Raw genomic sequence first — 24,034 nt, forward strand, 5'->3', positions numbered from 1 at the left:
TCATGGGAGTTGTAGGCCAAAACATCTGGAGGGCTGCAGTTTGGGGATGTCTGACCTGGACTTTCAGCCCGACTTCTTTAAACATTGCATGAAGGCTCCACTTGAGACCACACATCGATAGCTATCTACATTGTGTCCTTGATCATAGGACAGCAGCCTCACTCCTCCTGCAAGGTGTGTGCTCCATCTGGCTTCATAGTCACCAGCTGTTCCCACCCTCTGCCGCACTCACGGAGAGAAAGAGCCTTCTCAGGGATTGTCCTATAAATGCTGTGGCTCGTGGAGTAGGGCAGGGTTTCCCAAGCTTGAGTCTTTAACTGTTTTTGGACTACAGCTCCCATCATCCCTAGATACCAGGGCCAGTGGTCAGGGATGATGGGAATTGTAGTCCAAAAACAGCTGGAATTTGGGAAACCCTGAAGTAGTGCTTCTCCAGGCATGGGGAATGTTAGGCCCAGCCGTCAATTGCAGCCCCCAGCCCTCTCTGTTTGGCCCTCTGGACTCTCAGGCCACAGCCTTCTCTCACTTTGCTCCTTGAGCTTTTCAGTGGCTGGCATGTGTCCTGGAACTCAGAGGCTGTTGCTTGTCTCGATGGAGGAGAGGGATGCCAGCCTACTGTGCATAGGTGATGTTTACATTCATTGCCCCATCCACTTTTACCTCTGGCCCCACCCACTTCTGGGCATGTGGCCCCCCTGGAAGATTCCTCAGAAGGGAATGTGGCCCTCAGGGTCCCTCCCACCCCTCTGCCTTCCTCTGTTGTTTCTCTGCTTGCCCCTGTGGTCCTGCAGGAGGAGGGAGGAAGCAGCAACCCCCAAAAACCCCAACGGAGGCATTGCATACCTCTGTGTTTTTACCCCGCTCTATGACTCAGTCACACAAACACCATTGCGTAGTTTTTTTATAAAAAAAACACACAACAACCTTTATTGGCAGGAACAAGCTCTATGAAATGTGGAGACGGAGAGCCCTTTGGCGCTTGGTCTGGTGGAGTGGGGTCGAAGACTCTTCCCTGAGGTGACCAATTGACCCCCTTCACAGGGCCTTTGCCCTCCATGCTGTTGGCCATCACAGTTTATTGCACATTAAATAACTCCACAGATAGCACCAGACCCTCTTCCCCAATCCCTTAAAAGTTTAAGCCTTAGGAATGTCCCGGCTGGAGTGTGTAGCAGGCAAGGACCCAGACGCCTGCTGCATCCCTCTGCATCCATTCCCTCCGACTCAGAGATATGTCACAGCGTTCTGTGCCCGTGGGCAGGAAGGTGGCTCCTCCATGCCAGTGGTAGAGGTGGGGGGTGCCTGTGGGACTAGCCAGCAAATACATGGGCTCCTGAGGCAGAACTCTTCAGTGGGTGGAGCTGGTTGAGGTAGTCGCTCTGGGCTCCCATGCCCATCTGCCAGAGAGGCAAGAGGAAAGGGCCTCTTCTTAGCAATGCTACTTTCTTGGCCTGGGTGGGGTAGGGGTGGGGGTGGAGAGAGAAGACTCTATAGCCTCCCAGCTCATTTCAGCCCCATCTTTGTCCGTAGCTGCCAACCTCAGTAAAAATAGGAAGCAGACCATGCAGACTGGGCTGTGATAAGCAGGCCAAGGGGCAACAGGCATTGCAAGGATAGTTGTTGTTGTTGTTGTTGCTGCTGCATGTCACCTCAAGGCTGGTGGTGAGGCAGGGAGGCGTGGAGACAATCCTTTCAGCTATCATTTTTGTGCCAGCTGGTATCTGCTGTTTGCTCTGAGTTTTGAGCAGGTTCTGCTCCCAGGAACAGTTGAGAACCTGATTTCCTTTGCCTCAGACCAAGTTGGTGGCTAGTCTCTGCTGTGCCTCTTCATCCCATTCTATGTTGGCTCCATATTCATCGCCTACAAGTGAGAGGAAGAAACAGCGGCTTTGGGTGACTTTTGACGGTGACTCAGAAACTACAACTAATCCAAAATAAGGCAGGTAGACTGGTGACAGGGAGCAACCGCCGGGACCATATAACACCAGTCCTAAAGGATCTACATGGGCTCCCAGGACGTTTCCGAGCACAATTCGAAGTGTTGGTGCTGACCTTTAAATCCCTAAATGGCCTCGGCTCTGTATAGCTGAAAGAGCGCCTCCACCCCCGTCATTCAGCCCAGACACTGAGATTCTCCTCCGAGGGCCTTCTGGCAGTTCCCTCACTGCAAGAATTGAAGCTACAAGGAACCAGGCAGAGGGCATTCTCGGTAGTGGTGCCCACCCTGTGGAACGCCTTCCCATCAGATCTCAATAAAATAAACTATCTGACTTTTAGAGGACATCTGAAGGCAACCCTGCATAAGGAAGTTTTTAATGTTTGATGTTTTATGGTGTATCTATATTTTGCTGGAAGCCACCCAGAGTGGCTGGGCCAACCCAATCAGATGGGTGGTGAATAATAATAATAATAATAATAATAATAATAATAATAATAATAATACACTAGCGACCAAATTTGTGGAAGCCTTTTGGGAAAAGTGTATTTCCAAGGTGTGATGGCTCATAACACTACTTTTATTTTTAGTAATACCATAATATATATATCAATGGAAAGATAATTTAATGAAGAATGTAATGCAACAAAGTCTGTAAAATTATCAGTATTCTACCAAAAGTTATAGCCAAATAACCAGAAAAAGGAAGCACAACTAGCTCATGTTGATATGCAGTAGCTTTCCTTCATTTGAATGTATTTTTGGGCATTTACATTCCCATTAATGACGCAAATTCTGCCTACACCTTTTGCTGTCACACAACCCCAGATCATAACATTATGTGTGTTTTGCAGTGCTGTTGCAATGTGCATCTCCCCCACCCATCTTTGGCCATAGCCAAGGCTCCCTCCCTGTTCTCTTCTTACCCGTGTGGCACCCGTGCAGCCAGATGCGGTGTCCGTCATACTGGCACTGGCAGCGAAGGACATTGTTGGAGAAATCCGACTCGGCTACCTCATGTTTCGGATTCACAACCACCTGGTAGGGCAGAGGGCAGAGACTGCTGTAAGCGTGGCTCAGAGAGCTATCGTGGGAGGGGGATGTTCTGTGTCCAGATCAGTCCACCTGCCCATCCCTGTCACTTGCCACCACTTACCTGGAAGATGTAACTCCCACTTGGCACATCGGTGATGTCCACCCACTGGCAGTCAATGTCGTGTCTGTACGTGTCCCAGCAGCCTACGCTGACACCCTGCTCTCCAAAGTTGGCACAGGCAAAGCGCCGCTGCAGTCCTGTATGGGAATGACCATAGGCTGAGTTCTCAATGCTATTCTCCCTATACACTGATACAGAATAAGGCCTGTCCTGCATCACTGCTGAGGTCCTCTGCTTTTAGGGGCTGCTTGTCTGCATAACTTAGAATCATAGAATTAGAAGAGACCACAAGGGTCATTTAGTCCAACCCCCTGCAATGCAGGAATCTCTTGCCCAACGTGGGGCTCGAACCCATGACCCTGAGATTAAGAGTCTCATGCTCTACCGACTGAGCTATCCTGCTGACTTAAGCCTTTGACATCCAGCCAGATGGGCGGGGTACAAATAATTAATAAGAATTAGAATTAGAATTTTGCTTTGCTATTGTCTTCCTTAGTGGGTCATGCAAACCTCTATTCTGGATAATGTTTTTATAGGGCAGGGTAGGGTAGAGGGCACTGGAGAAGACTATGGAACTGGGGGGGGGAGAAGAGGCTCGAAAAAAGTATGAGGACCCCAGCTGTAGAGGCAACACCAGATTCTGGCTTTCACCCTGCTCCCTCTTGGCCCACTTACCATCTGGGCAGTTGGTGTCCTCCAGGCAGAAGCTGGCCTTGTGTCCTTGAGCCACCCTGGAGCCATTGAGAGTCAGCAAGTCATAGTGGGTGAAAACCTCTATGCTGTGGTAGTGCCTGTGGGAGGAAGGACCATCAGGAGCCTGCTGTGCAATCAGGGGAAGGCGAGGGTTGGGGGGAAAGTAGCCTGGGCTGGGCAGTGGCCACTGGAGCCCTTTTTTTGGGTGGGGAGGAGCAGAAATCTGCTGATCCATGAAGCCCGGCAGTGCAGGAGGATTAGGCGGGGCTGTCGGCTGAGCTACTATTATAGCTCTGCAACCGCGCTTAGCCATAATGACAAGCCTGGTGTCAACGTTGCTATTTTCCCAGATGCAACAAACTCCGCTCGCACCACAAAACATCTCGCTGGGGGTAAATGCTGCTCTTTGGGACACGTGAGCCTCATCTCACAGGGAGAGGAAGCCACTGGGTTTGGGGAGAGGAAAGGAAGTCTGGACCGCATATGCAGAGCAGGGAGAACCTGACAATCGGTTTCTGGCATCCAGCTTTCTGCTTCAAAACCTGCATGTGCTCCAGGGGGCACCTGCATCCCTCTGCTAGCGGTGAATATGCCAGTAGTAGCAGCACTGTGTCAAGAGGGAACCCCCTACCTGTGGCACTGGTGCCAGATCCAGGCATGGCGCCCGGTTTTTGGAAGGAAGTCAGCCCGGCCAAGGTTGTGGATCTGCGAGGAGAAGCGCAGCAGGCGCCGATGCCCGTAGGGCCACTCCATGCGATTGGCAGAGGCAGAAAGGCAGCCTTCCTCGTGCGCACAGGACAGCATGCTCAGTGGGCGGTCCTCTAGATACGCTGTCTCCTGCACCATTTGGGCATTCATCACCAGATCTGGGGCACCTGGAAAGAGAAGTCCAAAGTTACACGGGGTGTCATGCTGTCCCGACTCTGTGTGTAGTGGGAGGTTAAACTCTGAGGACAGACAACCCTGATCTGTCCCTCCCAAGCACCTCCCTAATAGCTGTATCCTTTGAACTCAGCGCTGCAGTCCTTGGGTCATCTTTGGAATATGGCCAGAGGTGAATCTACCTGCCTTCCCCCAGGACAGAACTATGCTTCTCAAGGTGATGATATGCCAAGGATCTCAAGGTGATGCACATGGTTCTCCTCTTCTTCATTTCACCCTCACAACCACCCTGTGAGGTAGGCTAGGCTAGGCTAAGAGATAGAAGGCGACTGGCCCAAGGTCACCCAAAGAGCTTCATGGCCAAGTGGGGATTCAAACCCTGCTCCCCCAGGTCCTGGTCCATGACTCTAACCATTTTGGCACACTGGCTCTCTACATGGCTGCTACATCCCCGCAGATGTAGCTGCCATCTCATGTTATGTGCTGCCACCGGTGCTGGTCTGTTCCCATAATTTCCACTCACTGCTGGTGCAGGTGACTCCGGCAGAAAAGCGCCCCCCTCCGGATGGGCAGTGCACAGGCCCATGGTGCTGGCACTCTTGTATGGAGAGTTCGGTGCCTTTGCAGCGCACGCCGCTCAGCACCACCTTGGCAGCATCGGAGTTTCCCTGCCAGTACCACGTCTCCTGGAAAGAGAGCAAAGGCAATTCTGTTGAGCAAAACCCCGCACAACCCTGGCACCCTTGGAGCTCACACAACTCCTCCCCAGCTCTGGATGCTTGGACAGGGAGCCTCAGCCTCCGTCCGTGCGAGTGGGGAAGCAAGCTACATGCAGCTGACTGCTCCAGGCAGGATCAGAACCTGGCTCTGGGTGCAAGAACTCACCTGGAGAGCATGGCTGGCAAAGCCCAGCCCCAGTTGTCGGCACACGACCATGGCTTCCTGGAGTCCCCAGTGTTCCCCGCAGATGGCACCCCAGCGCAAGGCACCTCCCTTGGAAACCAGGATCTCAACCACGCCCTCCTCTGGAGTGCGCCCACCGGCCAGGCGTACCTGAAAGGGGGAAATGGCTTAATGGGGCTAGATCATTCCAGTGTGGTGAGTCTGGGTTACAGGGGTACCTATGGCTGCTGCTAAGAATTCAGAGAAGGAAAGGACCAAGTTACCCAGGGATGCAGGCCTGACGGCACCTTACCTCCTTGTATGAACCAAGTGGCACCTGTTTGTCTTCACATGGGTTTGAGATGGGCCTCAACCGCTTTCCAGTCCCCCCAGCCCTGAACTTTGGGCCCAGCAAGTATCATTTCAGCTACCAGAGTCCAAAAGAATAACACCTGATTCCCCTCTTCGCGTTCTTTGTCTCACTCCCTGTCTCACTCCCTGTGTGCCCCCAAGGAATCGGGTCTTACCTGGCTCCGAGCTTCTGTCCGGGGCACATTACAGCGAACAGCCGCATCCGCTTCGTGGCGGCACCCTGTCTGCATCGCCCCTTGGGAGCGGCACTCTGCCAGCGAGGGCTCGTAGCCCCTGCACCGCACTCTTGTCAAGTGGATGGGACCCAGGCCTGTAACAGGAGGCGCTTTTAGTAGGGATGGACAGTCACCAGACTGGCCTCCCTGCTTCCCCAAATTGTAGAGTCGGGAGGGACCATGAGGGCCACGCAGTTCAACCCTCTACAATGCAGGAATCTTTTACCCGACGTGGGGCTCAAACCCACGACCCTGAGATTAAGAGTCTCACTCATGCTCTACCACTCACCTTGGCCCAGCTGAGCCCTGGAAAGAGCTTCTCGTGCCGTGCCATATCCCAGTTGTCGGCACACCACACTGGCGGCAGGCAGGTCCCAGTCTTCATCACACACAGTGCCCCACTGGCCACCCACCAGCACTTCCACACGCCCTTCGCCTACTTGTGCGCCCGCACGGAGACGAACCTGCTGCTCCTGCAAGAGTGGAGAGGCAGATGGGGGACAAGAAGAAGGCACAAGGGCCCCTGCCTGTCTGGACCAGGTGCAAAGGTGCCAACTTGAACAAAAAATTGGGGAGGGGCAGGTAAGTCCCACCCCACATAGCTGATCACACGATGTGGCACACACACACCATTTGAATGGCAATGCCCATCAAATATTTTATTGGGGGGCCGAAGGGATGTTGCCCCCTAGGAGTTGGCTGCTAGGACTGGGTGACTTCTAATGTAGCAATGGCAGGGAAGACCAAGAGGGAAATAATGGTTTTTTTGCCACGACAGTGCAGTTGCTGGTGGATCCTGCCGTTCCACTGCACCATCAGTTCTCCCATGCTTGATAGGAAGACTTTGGTCTAGTTCTTGATTTTATAGTCTTATCTTTTGTAAACCGCTTTAAGGTGCTTTCCCCCTTTACAATCAAGCAGTGTTTAAATTTTATGAAATAAATAAATGAATCCTTCTTGCAAGGTGTGTCTGACACCGACTCTGCCCAGTGGGAAATGTGCCCACCTTCTGCTTACCTCTTTGGGCTTGGCTTTGCCAGGCAGCTTGGCTCTGCTAGGCTGGAACTGTGGCCCTGCTGTACAGCTGACCAGGGCATGCATGCCCCGGGGACAGGAAGGTTGGTTCTTAGCTGGGGGAGGCACATGCAGCTTGCATTCACCCAGATGGGCCTCCGTGCCCAGGCATTTGATCCGGTGGATCCAGAACGTGTTGTTTGCGGTCAGGCTCTTTAAACTGTAAAATTAAAAGGCAGAGGTGATAGGGAGATGAGTGGACTGCATCCCAAATGATGTTTCCTCTCACAATCTTTGCTGGTGCTCCAAAAATTTGCTGCTACGAACTCTTAGGAGCAAGCAGGGAAAGGGGGGCGGGAGAACGAATCCCTGAGACACACATCTCACTTCTGGCTCTGAGCCTGCAGCAGACTTTTGTGGAACACTTGGTGGACAGGGTAGGTGAGAGGGGTCAGCCTTGTGCGGAGATCTCATATTCTGGCCTCCAGAGATGATGCTTCTCCTTCCTAGCATTTCAAACTCCTCTTACCACATTTTGATTGTACACTGCAGAACCAAAGGACAAGACTAGTCAAATCCTCACCTGGACCGTGGATCCTTCAGCTTCTGATTCCAGAGTTTCCTGAATGGTGAGAAGATTGAATATCGGTGCATCAGAAGAGTAGTATTGAGAACACCAAGCACATTGTGCGTGACTGGGTTTGCCACTTCTATAGACACCCAATTGTGCTTTCTATTGAGACTTTTTGCAGTGCTTTTTTTCTGGGGGGACGCAGTGGTACACATACACCCCTAAACATTTGGTGTATCTTTGTACTTTTGTCCATTTACTGTATTTATTTTCCCCCGATTTGAACTATAAAATGGTGGTTTTCTTGAGTCAAAGTGAGAGTACCCCTAAACATTTTTTAAGAAGAAGAAGAAAAAGCACTGACTTTTTGTTTGGGTGGGTTCTTTTTTTAAAAGTTCATCATCACAGATTCTAAACACTTATTCTACTACTACTATTACTAATAGTCACAACAATTTATTTATTTATTTATCATCTTTCTCACACATCTCAAAGTAATGTATGGCATGTAATAAAAATAGTAAAAACAACAACAACAACACAGAAAACAGCAGCGAATTTAAAAGACACAATACAAAGTAAACACCCATGCCAGAGCCTTTTTCATCCTTTTCCCTCTCGGGGAGCTGGACCACATTTCAAACAGCAACTGGTAGATGCTACTGTTGTCATGCGCTCACTACCACCGGACTCCTGGAAACCTGCACGGTTTCTCCTGTAAACAAATTCCAGAGCTGTGGCCAATGGTACAAGTGTGCCAGCAGCCGCAGAAAAGGATGGGTAATAATCTAAATCAAGATTGTGCAGCTGTACCAAGGGGCCTTGGCATCTTTAGCTGAATCCTCCTCGCCCTCATGGTCTGGGAAGGTGGGCCCAAGTCTCTCCACAGCCCACTTTGCGTGCAAGAAATATGTTGGTCTGGGGAGGAAGCCTCCCAGGCTCGGAGCCAGAAACAGCAGGTCCTTCTCCTCTGTGAGAAACTGCCTGGGCCAGCCCCAGCCTTCTCTGTAATTACCCCACTGCGGTTTGGCTCATCCCGCTGGAGAGATGGTCCTGGCAACCCACACCTGCTCATTGCAGGGCTATATTTATAGAGAGAATGGTGGGTGGGGCATTGAAGATGAGCAGAAGAAAACAGGGGCACATGGGACTACCAGCACGTGGGGGGGGGATAGTCAGATCCCACAAAGCCACAGGAATTGGACAGGACACTCGTGAGAGACAAAAATGAACATTGAGGCAAGACATAGAGAGGCTATTGTGCCCCCGAAAGCCACTCGTATGCACCAGTCACCTGTGTATGCAGGACTATAGTGAAAATGGTGTTTAAAAAAACCCAAATCACATACTGCATAAGACTCGGGGGTAGCTCAGTTGGTAGAACAGGAGGCTCTCAATCTGAGGGTTGTGGGTTCAAGCCCCAGGTTGGGCAAAAGATTCCTGCTTTGCAGGCAGCTGGACTAGATGGCCCTTGTGGTCCCTTCCAACTCTACAATTCTATTATTCTATGTGAGAACGGCCGTAGCTCAGTGGTAGAGCACCAGCTTTGCAGCAGAAGCTCCCCAGTTCAATCCCCAGCATCTCTAAGGTAGGGCTGAGAAAGATTCCCTCCCTGAAACTGTCAGTCAGCATAGACAATAGTGTTAGAGATTTGGAGTAGACCCTAGAAATTAAGAAATGCTAGGATTTGGGGTTCTTTGTGATATGAAGGGAGAATATAAACTGCAAGGGCATTCCTGGCTGGCTGAGGGAAGGGCAGAGCTGTTAGCATTACAATAGAGAGCCATTGTAGTGCTGGAGGAGACTCTTGAGAGTCCCATGGACTGGAAGAAGATCAAACCTCTCCATTCTGAAGGAAATCATCCCTGAGTGCTCACTGGAAGGACAGATCCTGAAGCTGAGATCCAATACTTTGGCCACCTCATGAGAAGAGAAGACTCCCTGGAAAAGACCCTGATGTTGGGAAAGATTGAGGGCACAAGGAGAAGGGGACGACAGAGGACGAGATGGTTGGACAGTGTTCTTGAAGCTACCAACCTGAGTCTGACCAAACTGCAGGAGGCAGTGGAAGACAGGAGTGCCTGGTGTGCTCTGGTCCATGGGGTCACGAAGAGTCCTACACGACTAAATGACTAAACAACAACAGAGAGCCATTGAGGGTCATCAACAACTCCTTGTCCCAGGCGTGACCAGAGACTGGAGATTTGGAAGGTTGCCAGGGTAACTGCTCTGGGGGAGGGCAAGGGTCTTCTGGGAAGAAGAAAGAGAAGGAAAGGGGAAAATCTTCGCGAGGGTGAAGGAAAGACTGCCTGCACTGCTGTGGACCATGCTGTAGGATCTGAACCCCCCTCCATGCAGATGGAAGATGTAAATAGGCGAATAAACCCTATTTCTTAAAGCATTACAACCTCCGCTGTGTCTTCTATTCTCAAACGAGACACAGAATCTGTGGGGGCGCCTCAGATCCCATGCGCTCTTGCCACAGCTTGGCAGAAAGAAGGACAGGTGCTGGGCTTCTGTAACAATAGCAAGCAAGGTGGACTTTCTCAGCCGCGTCTGCACCACTGTGCCCTGACAAGGCAACTTCTCCTTCCACCCGTGCAGCCCCCCCTCCCCCCACTGGCTCTGACCTGTAGAAGCCTGTGGCAACTCGTCCTTCTTGGGGGAAGCCCAGCATCCCACACACCACTCGAGTGTTGTTGCGCGTCCAGCCAGCATCACACACCTGGCGCCAACGCCCATGGATTTTCACTTCCAGGGCGCCTTCTGTGATGGGGGAAGCCAACTTGGCTCTGGCCAGGATTGGCTTGATACGCACCTCTTCCACTCTGGAGCCCTGCACAAAAGAAAGGATGTGGTATGTGTTACTTCACCCATCCACAGATGAGGGGAGACATGTTCCAAGGTTGGCTTTGTCTCCCATTAGGCTGCAGATTTATGGCCAGGTATTGAGGAATATGTAGCATGAAACTCAGTTCAGCTCACATCTTAGTAAATAGTAATGCCTTAGTAAATAGGCATGAGATGTGGATCTAAGCCAGGTGTGGGGAACCTTTAGCTCAGGCATCCCCAAACATCTGCGGCCCTCCAGATGTTTTGGCCTACAACTCCCATGATCCCTAGCTAACAGGACCAGTGGTCGGGGAAGATGGGGATTGTAGTCCAAAACATCTGGAGGGCCGACGTTTGGGGGTGCCTGCTTTAGCTCTCCAGATGTTGCCGAACTCCATCTCTACCCATTGGCCAACTGGCCATGACTGATAGGAGTTATTGTTCAGAGACATCTGGAGGATCAAAGGCTGTTCACACCTGGCTCTAAGCCCCTCTTGCAGAGCTCCAGTGCCCGATGAGAGGCCCTCACCTGGATGCGTGCCGTAGCTGGGTTGGATCGGCGTAGACCTGTGCAGATCACGCCAGTGTCCTCATTGTGGTTGCAGTCTGTCACACCCCAGCCATTGGATTCACATTCAGCCAAGGAGCTTTCTGTGCCAGAGCAGCGCATGTTGTCTAGCCAGATGGGGCCTATGGATAGACAGAATAAGGATTCCCAGCTATTCTTTTTCCAAGCACGGTTATCTCAGCCCGATTTCCCAGGTAGGTGCCACTTTCCTAGGAAAACCCATACTCTCCAATTTATACTGTAAGGCAGGGGTAGGCAGAAAGCAGACAAAAACCTACTGGTAGGAGACTCTTGGGTGATCTTTAGTAGATCATCAAGGGTTTCTTGGCTCCCAATTTTAGTTGCTTGAAAACAGGAATGATAATGCTGTATTCCTGGGAGGAAGTCCCATTGAACTATTTCTGAGTTAACATGTATAGGATTGTACAGTGGTACCTCGGGTTACAGACGCTTCAGGTTACAGACACTTCAGGTTACAGACTCCACTAACCCAGAAATAGTACCTCAGGTTAAGAACTTTGCTTCAGGACTGCTCCAGAACAAATTAAGTTCTTAACCCAAGGTTCCACTGTACTGTAAAAGAAAAACGCCAATCCTTTTCCAAATGAAGGTGGGTGGAAAGATTGAGATGATTTTGGAGCAAAAAGACCCCTGAGTTCAGTTTGGGTACCAAAACCAGATTTCTGTGCTTTATGTGCTCAGTCATTATAAATAAATATCTGCCTCTTTGGAGCCACTATTTTGTACCTGGTTCTGGATGGTGAACATTGGGGTTCAAGTTTGGGGGGGGCAAATCCAGAGTACATCCCCTAAACCTGAAGTCTGCCCATCCCTGCTAAGGTAAATCTTCCCATTAGCACAACACCAAAGCATTTGACATTAGAACAAGGACTTAATTTATCATGCAGATTTGTCTGGGCAGATTGACTGTGCTAATCGGATGCCAGCCTATCTGAGCCGACATGAGATATTTTCAGACCTGAGATATTTCAGACCTGAGATATTACCTGACCAAAAAGAAAAGAAAAAAAGCACCATGGGTATAAATTAGCCTGAACGAAATACGATGCGTCATAGAGGGGTCTGGCATTTCACAGCCCCCTAGACCTGGATGCATAGGTTCAAGATGGAGACATACATTTCAGATGTGCATGCCAACAGACAAGCACATTTTCAAAAGTAATTTCTCCACCTTTGGTGCCGCTCCAGGTTGGCATCTCTGTGCCCTTGGCAAGGCAGCGAGCTCACTTTGGAACACTGAACAGAGTTGAAGTGAGCCATTAGCAAGGAGTTCCTTCTAAAAGACTCCAGGTGGCACACTTGCCCTGCTCTTTATGGTGCCCCTTGCTGAGAGCAGTTTTACTGTGGTGTGCCAGACCAAATCCTCCACCCACTGCAAGCCCTTGGTGACACTGGAACTGATAAGAAAGCGTTTCTAAAAAGGAAATGGCCTGGAAGCAGCATTTCAGATCCTGAAAACAAGGGCCCATGATCTTAATGTGGACTGTGGTTACTTGACAGTGAAGACAATGCTTTCTGTACCTGCTCAGAGGTCCTCTTTGCAGGTCTTGCAATTTCTCAGCTTGGACACTGGGAATAGGTCAGAAGCCTGAGGTCTGCAGGATAGCTCAGTCAGTAGAGCCAAGACTCTTAATCTCAGGGTCATAGGTTCAAGCCCCACATTGGGCAGAAAGATTCCTGCATTGCAGGGGGTTGGACTAGATAACCCTTCTTCGTCCCTTCCAGCTCTACAATTCCATGATTCTATTATGAACCCCATCAAAATCTGAGCCCATCAGCACCACCACCCCAAGCCCCCCCCCCCAATTCCAGCTCCTCCTTACCATCTCCTGGGCCGTACTTGGCACTGTGCGCCCAGTTCACGGCACCTTCGTAGCCCAGCTCCCTGCAAGCCACGCCCGCCACATGGATGTTGAAGTCGTCGTCACACACGGTGCCCCACTGCCCATTGTACAACACTTCCAGACGCCCTTCGCCTACTTGGCTCCTGGGCCCCACCAGCCGCAGCTGAATCTGTGGGCGCTGGGCACAGCTGGGCACAGCCAGGCATGCCAGCAGGAGGAAGCTGAGATGAGAGAGCATCGTGGGTCCAAGAATGACTGTGAGACCTGGGAGATATGAGAAACCTGATTAATGGAAACATTAGTTTTCTGGGTAAGGAACAAGGTCGGTGGAACTCCCTGCTACAATGTTTGATCAGGTATCATTACAGACATCACAAAGTTACAGGGTGAGAAGGAAAGCCGCTGGGCAAGTCTAACAGGGTTGGTCCTTCCCAAAAGACTGAATATTGTACTACAGCAGGGTCCTCCAGTTGCTGTTGGACTCCATTTCCCATCAGCCCTGGTCAGCATAGCCAATGGCCAGGGATGATGGGAGTCCAGAGTCATCACGTTAGTTTTTCCCATCCTATTAAAACAGGTCCTATTAAAACAGGCATCTTCTGAGCACTGTCATGCTAGGGACAAATGAAGACATAATAAAACTATGCGGTTAAATGGTTTCTAATGTTAATTACTGCGACTGATTTTTTTTAAAAAAACATTTATATCCTGCTTTTCCATTGGAGACTTTCAAGGTAGCTTGTAACACAGTATTTTAAAACTAACACTCGTTTGGGAAAGTGTGTGTGAAAACAGCCAAAACAAAAATTTCAGGACCAGGAAATGATGATAGTTATCCCGCGCGAAGCACCTAACACTGATACTGTGTACAGGGTTAAAACAAAACAAAAAACGCACAGCCCGTTCCTCCAGGATGAATGGATGGCCGACAGACAGATGCGGAGGGAAGGAGGGACGGAGAGACAGATGTGAACAGGTTGAGGCAAGAACATTCCAGCCACCCACACGCGCGGGATGGTGACTTATAATCTTCTGCTGACTACCTCCAATTCAGAGAGCTGAGATGTTTGTTTGTCTGCTTTTCCTTTATTTAGACGCTGCCTTGGGTGGTTTTTTTTTGGGGTGGGTGGGGAGGGGGACGGGTGTCAGTATTTTCACCTGAGCATGCAGAGCTCATAGAATCGGAAGGGACCCCAAGGGTCATCTAGTTCAACCCCCTCATGGGAGAGAAAGGGAAACATTGCTGGACACCCACCCCTTTTATCTCTATTTTCCCAATACACACCCCCTCTCGAAATCAACAAAATGCACTTGCTGTTGGGATCCATGTTCCATTTCTTTCTACCACCTGGTTTTTTTTGGGGGGGGGGGGTTCTGTCTTGCAAAATAACTAACGCGCCCAATTTCTTTGGAGAAGAGTTAGGGGGACACCCCCTCTCCCCCACCCCACCCCAAAATAATAAAGTTTCCCCCAGAAACCTAGAGAGACTTTCCGTCTCAATACTCACGTGCGCGCGCGGCTCAGCCAGTCCGGGAACAGGAAAGGTCTGCCAGGGATGGAGAAGGAGAGACGGGGCTTCAGGCAACAAGTGAGCGATGCAGGCGGCCACGAGCGACAGAGCCGGAGAGGAGAAGCGCAGGAGCTGCGGGCGCTCAGAAGGCGTCGATCCCGACCAGGATGTCCACGCAGGGCAGAGAGCGAGAGGTGAGCCAAGCCTGCCGCCTCTCGTCCGCTCCGTCCGCAGCCCGTCCCGTCCAGCCTTTTTATCGTGGCGGCCGCCCCCTCTGGCTCTCGGACAGATCCGAGGAGGGGCAGGGCAGGCCGGAGCCTCGACTGCCTGGATGCTCAAGAGGGAGGGGGAGCCTCCAGAAAGAGCCCACGAATAGGGTGGCCGCAGCCTGCCGCTGCTTTCTCCACCTTAGGAGGGGCACTTTTGGCAGGTCCCTTTACCTTTACCTTTAAATCAGGGCTGGAGAACTGGTGGTCTTCCAGTTGGAGGGCTCTTTCCATCATTCCTGACCATCGTTCTTGCTGACTCTGGTTTTTGGGAGCCAGAGTCCAATAAGAAGATTCCTGCTTGCCCAGGGGTTGGACTAGATTACCCATGGGGGTCTCATCCAATTCTACGATTCTACAAACGTATGGAGGGTCACAGGTTCCTCAGCCCAGTCTTAAAAGCTGCCGAGAGAGGAAGTCAACGGCTGAAGTATTGGTGCATTTGGGGTAGCCTTCACCTGTTGGATTTCCTCCTGAAAGGGCATCTGGGCAGAGAAAAGGGCAATGTGATTTGCAGGGAGGATGGGGAAGTCCCTGCCAGGATGCTGTCAGTTGAACGCTTATATTTGTGCCTCTCCCAACCCTACATGTCCAGGATTGAGTTGGCCCAAAGTGCATGGGCATCCTTTTGACCCTGTTGGATGATCAAGGCTGGAGAGAGAAGCTAAACCACATATTTAAGGGAAAACCCAGGAGGCTCTCTGGCCTATTGTGTGTGTGTGTGAAAGGTTTCTTTTTTGAAGGGTAGAGGAATCTAAAGCAGCAGCAATGCAAACTTAATCCTGATACACCCTAAAGTTGGCATCGCTTCTGGAGCAGGATTGGAATCTGAGTAAACTTTTCCTCCATTGATCCCATCAACATCCCTGGGATGGAAAACATTAGCTCTGTCCCAGAATGCCCATGTGGCCACAGCCAAGTCTCACCATCTTCCTTAACTTCACTAAGCAGAAGGTTGAAGGCTCTGCCATCTCAAGTTTTGAAATCTTTAGATTTCAGACAAAACCAAGCAAGATTCCTGGTAGGCAGTTGTTTTCCCAAGGTTGTTCTCCAAATGAAATAAGAAGCCTGTGTTTCAAAGGCTACGGATGATGTATCTCACATTAGGTTTCAGAGGTAGCAGTTCTGATTCTCTCTCTCTCTCTCTCTCTCTCTCTCTCTCTCTCTCTCTCTCTCTCTCTCATTCCAACAAAGGAAGAGGATCTTTGCCTCTCAGCTCCCTTTCATACGAGAGCCTGTCTAATCACAAGAAAGCCAAGGCTGTGAAAAGAATGAAATGCAGGGTTCAAATGCTCAGGCCTTGGATGTGGAGTCAGTTTACATCAAAGCCTGCCCAAGACATTCTCCTGCCTGAGGAAAGACAAGATTCTCCTTGTATGGAGAACCAGCTACATTGGGAGTTGACTCTTCCACACTGGCAATATGGCAATGCCCTCAACTGAATCTGAGGGTACCAGGCTAACTTGAGGGTGGGGTGCAGGGCTGGTCATGTGGTCTTCTGCACACCTCTGTCTGTTCCACACTCCTGAGCATCTGCCTGACTCTGCCTAATGGTAGGGTCGGCAACAAATTACATCTCAACACAGTGTCCTCATCTGCATACTGGAATGAACAAAGACAAAGGATTCTTATCTCATTACACATGATCAAGCTTTCCTTAGCACCCCCCCCCCCCGCAAAACCAATTGAAGTCATTAACAGTCGTTAACAGTCATCAACAGGTTTACCACTCCTATCAGCCCATCACACACACACACCCCACCCTCTGAATATACATAAGGGTCTGGCTACTTCTGTTTCAGTGTATCTGACGAAGTGTGCATGCACACGAAAGCTCATACCAAAATAAAAACTTAGTTGGTCTTTAAGGTGCTACTGAAGGAATTTTTTTATTTTGTTTCAACTCAGACCAACACGGCTACCTACCTGTAACTCATCTGCATAATTATTCTCACCTACAACAGTTGTCTGCACAACAAAACTGCAAATCTCCAAATTCACACTTGCTGCTGGTTATTTACACAACCCTTCCCTTCAAAAGATCGCAGGACCAAGAATCTTCTAAGGGCACTTTCAGACCTTTAAAAAAAAAACCCTACCATCCTGATTTGTTTGTGGGGATATTATTAGACAGTATTAGCTATTTAATGAGCATTCACTCTTATTTGTTTTCAGGGCGGTTAGATGCTGCTGCATCAAAGCAAGTGTTATTCCACACTTTCCAGAGTATTTCCTAGCACTTCCCTTTATCACAAAAAGTTTGACTGTTTGAGGAAGTGGGTTTGTCACACAAGACCTCCCAATCAACTTTAATTGTACAGCCTGAATTTGCAGGTGTGTGACGGAATCCCACCCCAAAATAGCAACAGTCTAGATATGCCCTTTGATTGCAAAATGTAATTCTCCCATGAACTTCCTCTATAATAACAGAACTGGTGTTACCAAGAGAAATTCATCAGTACACAGACTATACGCCTCTCCTTTTTGGATAGTCAAGAAAATCACAGGTGCATTCAGGCTGATTAGAGGAAAAAGAGGAACCGAGGTGATGATTCTGTTTCATTTTTCCAGGAAGACCTGATAGAAGATGAGCCCAATTGTAGAACTGAGAGATCCAATGGCATTTATGCAGACAAAAAAAACCTGCAATGATGCTCATTCAAGGAATAATTCCATTGCTTGTGAGGAATGTTTGCTTTGTGACTAATCTTAAACATACTTATTTTTCACATTATCCACCACAGGGAGGAACTGTGCATTACTTCAGCAAATGTGTTTGTTGTCTAATTATAATGTGGAGGCATTGGCAAGAATCAATAGGTTCAATCCAGCAGTATTTCTTTTGTAACCTTTCCCCCAGGCCTTCTCCCCAAGCTAGGTTCATTTCCCATCTTTGAAACAGCTTGTTGTTGGGGTCGGGGAGAGAGAGAAAATGGTCCCCAAGACATTGTGAATGCTGTGCCAATATAGTAAACTCCTTTCTTCCCGTTTTTCTTGCTGTTATTGTTCCACTGGAGATTCAGAATTCTACTTCTCTGGTGCATTTTTTTTTTAAAGGATACCCCATCCACAGCATGTAATTCCTTAGCAACAGGGTTAGTTCTGCCCTCTTCCACTATGTCCAGAAAGGCTGCGGTGGCTGGTACAGTGCCCATTGCGATTGGTGGAGCAGGTGTCATGAGACCAACAGTAGGTGGAGCCAGAGCATAGCTGCCAAGTTTTCCCTTTTCTCGCGAGGAAGCCTATTCATCATAAGGGAAAATCCCTTTTAAAAAGGGATAACTTGGCAGCTATGAGCCAGAGCCAGTGACAGGCAGAGATGCCCCTGCTTGGTTGGAAGGAGGTAGGCTGAGGCTGGTGGGGCAGAGCCCCCTCTGCTCTTATGGACGTGCTTCCACTTGACAGAGGAATGCACTTATGAAGTGCCAGAGGAGGGGCTGTGGCTCAGTGGCAAAGTGCAGGCTTTGGCTGCAGAAAGGTCCTAGATTCAATTCCTGGCATCTCCAGGAAAGACTGGGAGAGATTCCGGACCAAAATCCTGGAGAACCATTTACCGGCTTGTGTAGACCAAGGGTCAGCAACCTACAGCTTGAGGGCCACATGCAGCCCTTGACCTAATATCATGCTGATGGCAAGAAAAGGAGGGCAAGAGTGGGAGATCCACCACCTTTTGACTCCAGCCCCACCTAACACTGGCTCCAGCCCCACCCACTGGCATGTGGGCCATGACAGATGATCCTACTCTGACATTGCCTGTGGCAATGCAACTCTTGACAGAGAAAAGGTTCCCCAGCCCTGATGTAAAAAATGCTCAACTAGACGAGCCAATGATCTGTCTCAGTATAAATCTGCTCCCCAAATTCCCTAGTAGCAACTATTAAAGTGCTACCGGTATTAGACTGGGGGGGGGGGGGGAGAGAAGACCTCCTCTTCTTGCAAAGATGCTTCAGGGTAAACTTTCATCTTTACAGGTTGAGACCATTTGTCCCTTCGGAGTATTCCTTGCTCTCTCCAGCAAAGGCTTTTAGAGGATAACAGCTCAAGATACTAATAGAGAGCTCTGCTCTCTGTCAATCATTTCCACCTTCAAGAAGCTGATTGACTGGGGACACCATCAACGGGGGCAACTCTCTCCCATCTGTCTTGCTTAATCATAGCCACCGCTATTCCCATTTCCTCCTCGTTTTGCCAAGTCATGTCTTTTAACCGTGTCTAGGAATGTTGGCCCTCTAGCTGCAAGCCGCGAAGATTAATGGCTCGCTGCTTGAAAAAAGATGCATGCTTAGTTTTCAATGTGTGCATCAATTTTATGGGCTTAAAAAAAGTGAGCCTAGGAGGACTTGTGCAACATGTGAGGATATTTGCAGGTCATGGCTGTGGGTGTACGATGTGTGCACAAATGGATTAAAATAGGCTCTTTTAAGGGTCACACAGGCACAGGTACCACTCCAAAACAGAAAGAAACATGGGAGCAGAAGGCAGACCCCGTTTCCCTGATTCGTGATCGCTTCTGAACTCCATGTAGAGTAAGGATGTGCTCTACGGGGAGCTGGCTTCTGGCCCCAGGCCAGTTGGCAGGCCAACTCTGTGTTACAAAGACATGAAGCAAACGTGACATGAAGACTGGAAACATCAACTCCGCCCTGTGGGAATCCCTTGCTGTGCCTGGAAACAGACAGTCAGGTCTTGTATCAATAGCAGTGGCCAGAGGAGAAACGACTGCTGGGTGGAGCACAGAGAGAAGAAACACCATGTTGCATCTGCAGCAGCACAACTGGATGCCTTTGTCTGCCCCAGCTGCAACAAAACATGTCTCTCCTGCATTGGTCTCTACAACCACAGCAGAAGCTGCAACTGTCCAACAGCTTGACCTCACCCCCCCCCCCCCGCAAAGGTACACTCCTCCATTGTCTCCCAAGACAGATGGATGCCACCAACAGATGCACGACTCATCAGTTGCAGCCGGCTTTAATTGAGCTGTGCACTTCTCACTCCTGGGATTCTTCTGACAGCTCTGCCAAGGCACCTTAACCACGATCCACAGCTGTACTCCTGTGAGGTGTCTCCTTGGGCTGCTGCCTTCCCCGTGCAACACTTCCTTGGGACTCATCCTGTCCCTCCCCATCACGGTCTGCGGCCTCCGCCTAGCAGCAACTAGCCCCGTTACAAGGCTGGAAATAAACAGGAAGTAGCGTTGCCCATGCCGTAGTCCACATCCCAGGCAGGAATGTGCCAGTGGCTACAGGCTGTTTGTTTAGAGTTTAAGGAGCAGGTTCCTGGCACAAGGAGCCAGAAAAAGCATGGCCCCAAATACCCCTGTGAGCTCACCATTCTGGCAATCCTTTGCAGGGAAAGACCGGGACCACGGAAGAAATATTCATGCCCCTATTCCTTATGAGAAGGGCACAGGGGAGCATCCTGCCATGTCTATTGGCAGAGTCCTGTGGCTACCCACTTGTGCCCAGCTTGGTCAACCAAGAGGCTGGCAGTGGCACACTTTTCTGCATCTCTGCCCAGCACGTGGCTTCTGGCTATATGACATCAAGGCAAGAGCAACTGCCAAAGTAACAGATCCTTCCAAAAATGACTGCCTTTGACCCAGAGCTGTCAGCAGCAGGGCAGCTGCTCTGTGCAAAACATGAGGAGAATAGGCAAGATGGATGACCTCTGGAAGGATGGCTGGGGTGAGTCAAGGAGAAGCATCATTGAACCAGAAAAGGGCACTCTTCCTGCCACGTGGGCTGACAGTAATTTGTTTTCCTGCCCATCTTGCCAGCTCTGGGAAGATTTGCCAGGACACGTCATTGGCCAAGTATCTGCAAATATCAGGGATGCTTGTCTTGATCCAGCTCAGATGCTTTGCGCATTTCTTACAGTCGGATCCACTCTCCTGAGTGACTTGTAATAGCATAGAAAAACAGGAGTGAGCTGAACCAATTCCTCAATGGCATCCTAATTGAGCTGCCACCACTTTACCATCCATTTTAACTCAACACAGGTAAATCTGGTAAACTCAATCACACAGCAGCATCTATTTCTTTGCAACACGGGAGATTCCAAGCTCAACTTTCATACTTACTCCTAATGCTATTGTTTCTGTAGCATTTCTATCTTGCCTTTGCTCTAAAGGAGTTTAGTTCCTCTTTCATCCCCACACCGCCCCTGTGAGGTAGGGTAAGCTGAGAGACAGTGACTGGCCCAAGGTCACTCAGAAAAGTTTTGGGGCTAACTGGGGATCTGAATCCACGTCTCCCCAGCCTCAGGTCTAAATCCAGGGCTGCGTGGGAAGACGGAGCTTTTGTATAACCAAGGCAAATCACACAAACGAAACAAAAATGGTTATTTAGGAACAACAGAAGAGAACATAAAACCATGTATATAAGATGAAGGAAGCATTAAAAACACATTCTAGCTTAGCTATGCATCAAATTAGTTTCAGAGACAAAAGAACATGCCAGAATAATATGGGCTGATACTCATGCTCTGAGTTACAAGAAGGTATAATAAATTTATGAATGCAGATAGGCATTAACTTCCCCTTTTTTCTTTTCTTTTTTTGCTCCAGCTTTACACGCATGCCTCATTGCCACAGTAATGCAATTCAGAGGTACACACTGAGGTCAAAAGGTAGCACTTTTTTAATGCAAAATAGATTTGCTGTTGTTTTATTTATTTAAAACATTTATAAACTCACAAGCTTAATGTTTTTAAAAGATCTCTAGGCAGCATGCAACATAAAAACAGTACATAATGGGTGGTTTTCTGCTGTGTTTTGCTCAGAATAGACCCACTCACTGATATTAATTTTTTCAAAAAATTTTTTGCAGTATGTCATCTTTAATCGACATATTCAATCATTAACTGAATATTATGAAGACGACTAAGTTATGTCCATTAATTTCAAAAGGTCTACTCTGACTAAAACTTAGCCGAATGTCATCCAAGAGTATTACAACAAAAATACTACACAAACCTACATGCACCGAGGATCAATTTAAACATGATTTGGGAGATTCTTGATCAGGCATCCCATTTATTAAACACAGCTGAAAGGGTGGCAGAGCCATGGTGCAAGGGAAGGGGCTTAACTACTTCCCCCCATATAGTACCTCTGATCTCAGCCCCCCCCCCAACCTGCTGTTAGCCATGGGGGTGGGAGAAGGAGAGATAGGAAATATATGGCTATCAGTTTTTCTGCCCCCCACCTGCTGCTCACAGCCAACTGCAATTGCACGGAAGGGGTTTTTGACTGGGGTTGTGGTGTGGGGAGGAAATGTTAACCCCCCCCTCAAGTGTCATCATGGCCTGTTTTCAAATGACTGCTTCTCTCACAGGTGCTTTTAACCCACGAAAAGGGTGTTGGGTGGTTGATAACGGGCGGCTCACATCACATCTGATTTGGACCTGAGACAGAGAATCTGGTGGAACCACAAACCTGCGTGGTTTAGCCAAGAACAGAATGGATGCTGGTTATGATTCAAAGCAAACCAAACACTGTCAGCGAATAAGACAGCAAGGCAAGAAACCCGTTGTTCAATGGAAAGTGGTTAATACATCAGTAAATATATGTGTAACCTATACAACCTGCATAAGAAAAGGAAAACAAGCTGATTCACAGCTTAGTCCACAAATATAGCAGGCTGGCCAGTTTGAAAATGGCTCTGCTTTGCTCCAGAAGACTCTCCAAAGGATTGCAGAGAAGCATAGATCCATTTCCTCCACCCCAGTCCAGCTGGGCCGCTTCCTTCTGACTCGTCCATCAAGAGCCAGATCTGCCTGAGCAGATGCATGTGCAAAGGAAATATCTCGGGGCCCCACATGGCTTCTAATGGGACCCTGTCACCCCACTGATTTAGCGCAGCTCACTTCAGACATGGTACACCAAGCAGGGCGAATGATTGGGGAATCTGGAAAGTAGAAAGGAATGCCGCCTGCTTTACCCTCATCCATATTTGTCAAATGGCCCACCTTGGGCAGGCAGGAATTAATCCCTCTTGTGTTTACCTATTACTTTCCCAAAGACCCATCAAGCACAGGGCTGACTGGCTGCATCTCTTTGTGGGTCTCTTGGGGGGAAAATACCCTCCCAGCCCCAATACTTGATATCTTCAATGGGAAATTAAACCCAGGACTGTATACATAATGAATAAAATAAAAAACCCCACCATTTCCTACTAAGCTGCAGAGTTTCCTCCCCTGGATCCCTTGCAGGCCTTTCCCCTGTGGCAATAAGAGCAGGCTTCCCCAAACTGCGGCCCTCCAGATGTTTTGGCCTACAACTCCCATGATCCCTAGCTAAGAGGACCAGTAGTCAGGGATGATGGGAATTGTAGTCCAAAACATCTGGAGGGCCGAAGTTTGGGGATGCCTGAATAAGAGCCTCCTTTCCCCCTGCACCTGCTTGTGTTTCCTCTTCCTCCTCTGCCATCGCAGCTCAAGGCTGGGAAGCTGTTGTGTCATTGACTGCCTGGGCTGGGCACTCCCGTCTGCCAGTCCAACGTGGCACAGGGCGGAGCGGAGGAGGCGAGCTGGTCCTCCCTGTCAGCTGCCGCCTCAGCACGTGTCAGGCCCTTGGCCCGGGAGGTTCTGTGGTTAAGGCCAAGGGAGCAGTTGAGGCAGCACTAAAAACAGCTCCGCCTGGAGCTATTCTCATCCCGTCAATATTTATATAGCCGTCTCAGGTGCAGCACCTCGTTCCAGGGATGTTTTATTTAGGGGCCGGTGGGAGGCAGGGCACAGAGTTCAATTGGGAGAAGCGTCAGCAGGAGGAAGAGGTTTCGGAGGCCGAGCCAGCGGATAGAAGAGCATTCAGCTTCCCCGCGGGGGCTGACGGCGAGAGCTGGCAGGGATGGGGCGGACACCCTTAGGCCACACAAACACTCCCTGCTTCTCCTCTTTCCACAAAGGCAGACAAGGAGAAGTTGGCAGCGAGGAGGGAGACTCAGGGCAAGAGGCTGTGTGATAGGAGGCTGCCATCTCCTCTTCAGAAAGCACCCTGTAGCCTGGTTTGGATTAACATTTAAAGTTGTCGGGTATTTCAGGGAAGCCCGTGTTATGAGCCATACCCTGCCCAGAGTGCCAAGCCTGAAGTCAGCGCCAAGCCAGGTCTATGAAGTTCTTCATACAATGCTTCTTTTGGAGGGGGGTTGCTAGTGGAAATTTTTTTTGGGGGGTGGCCATATGGGAGGGATTATTCTCTGTAGCAGCCCCTAAACTATGTTATTCCCTCCACATAGAGGTACACCTAGCAAAGTTTTCAACATATGCTACA

At 49.6% G+C, this 24,034-nt stretch overlaps 1 protein-coding gene across 1 annotated transcript; it reads right to left on the reverse strand.

Annotated features, from left to right (window-relative positions):
• Positions 1-883: 883 nt before the first annotated feature.
• LOXL4 (lysyl oxidase like 4) lies at positions 884-14,723 on the reverse strand. The gene is made up of 15 exons (XM_035133048.3): positions 14,495-14,723; positions 12,966-13,250; positions 11,083-11,243; positions 10,352-10,557; positions 7,734-7,772; positions 7,154-7,370; positions 6,426-6,609; positions 6,077-6,231; positions 5,553-5,720; positions 5,191-5,353; positions 4,417-4,660; positions 3,768-3,883; positions 3,093-3,229; positions 2,863-2,974; positions 884-1,861 (listed from the first exon to the last, which is right to left on the reverse strand). The coding sequence occupies exons 2-15, from the start codon at positions 13,222-13,224 to the stop codon at positions 1,791-1,793; spliced, it is 2,232 nt and encodes a 743-aa protein (XP_034988939.1). The 5' UTR covers positions 13,225-13,250; positions 14,495-14,723; the 3' UTR covers positions 884-1,790.
• Positions 14,724-24,034: the final 9,311 nt, after the last annotated feature.

Source organism: Zootoca vivipara, chromosome 5, assembly GCF_965207765.1.
Source record: "Zootoca vivipara chromosome 5, rZooViv2.hap1.1, whole genome shotgun sequence".
NCBI lineage: Eukaryota > Metazoa > Chordata > Lepidosauria > Squamata > Lacertidae > Zootoca > Zootoca vivipara.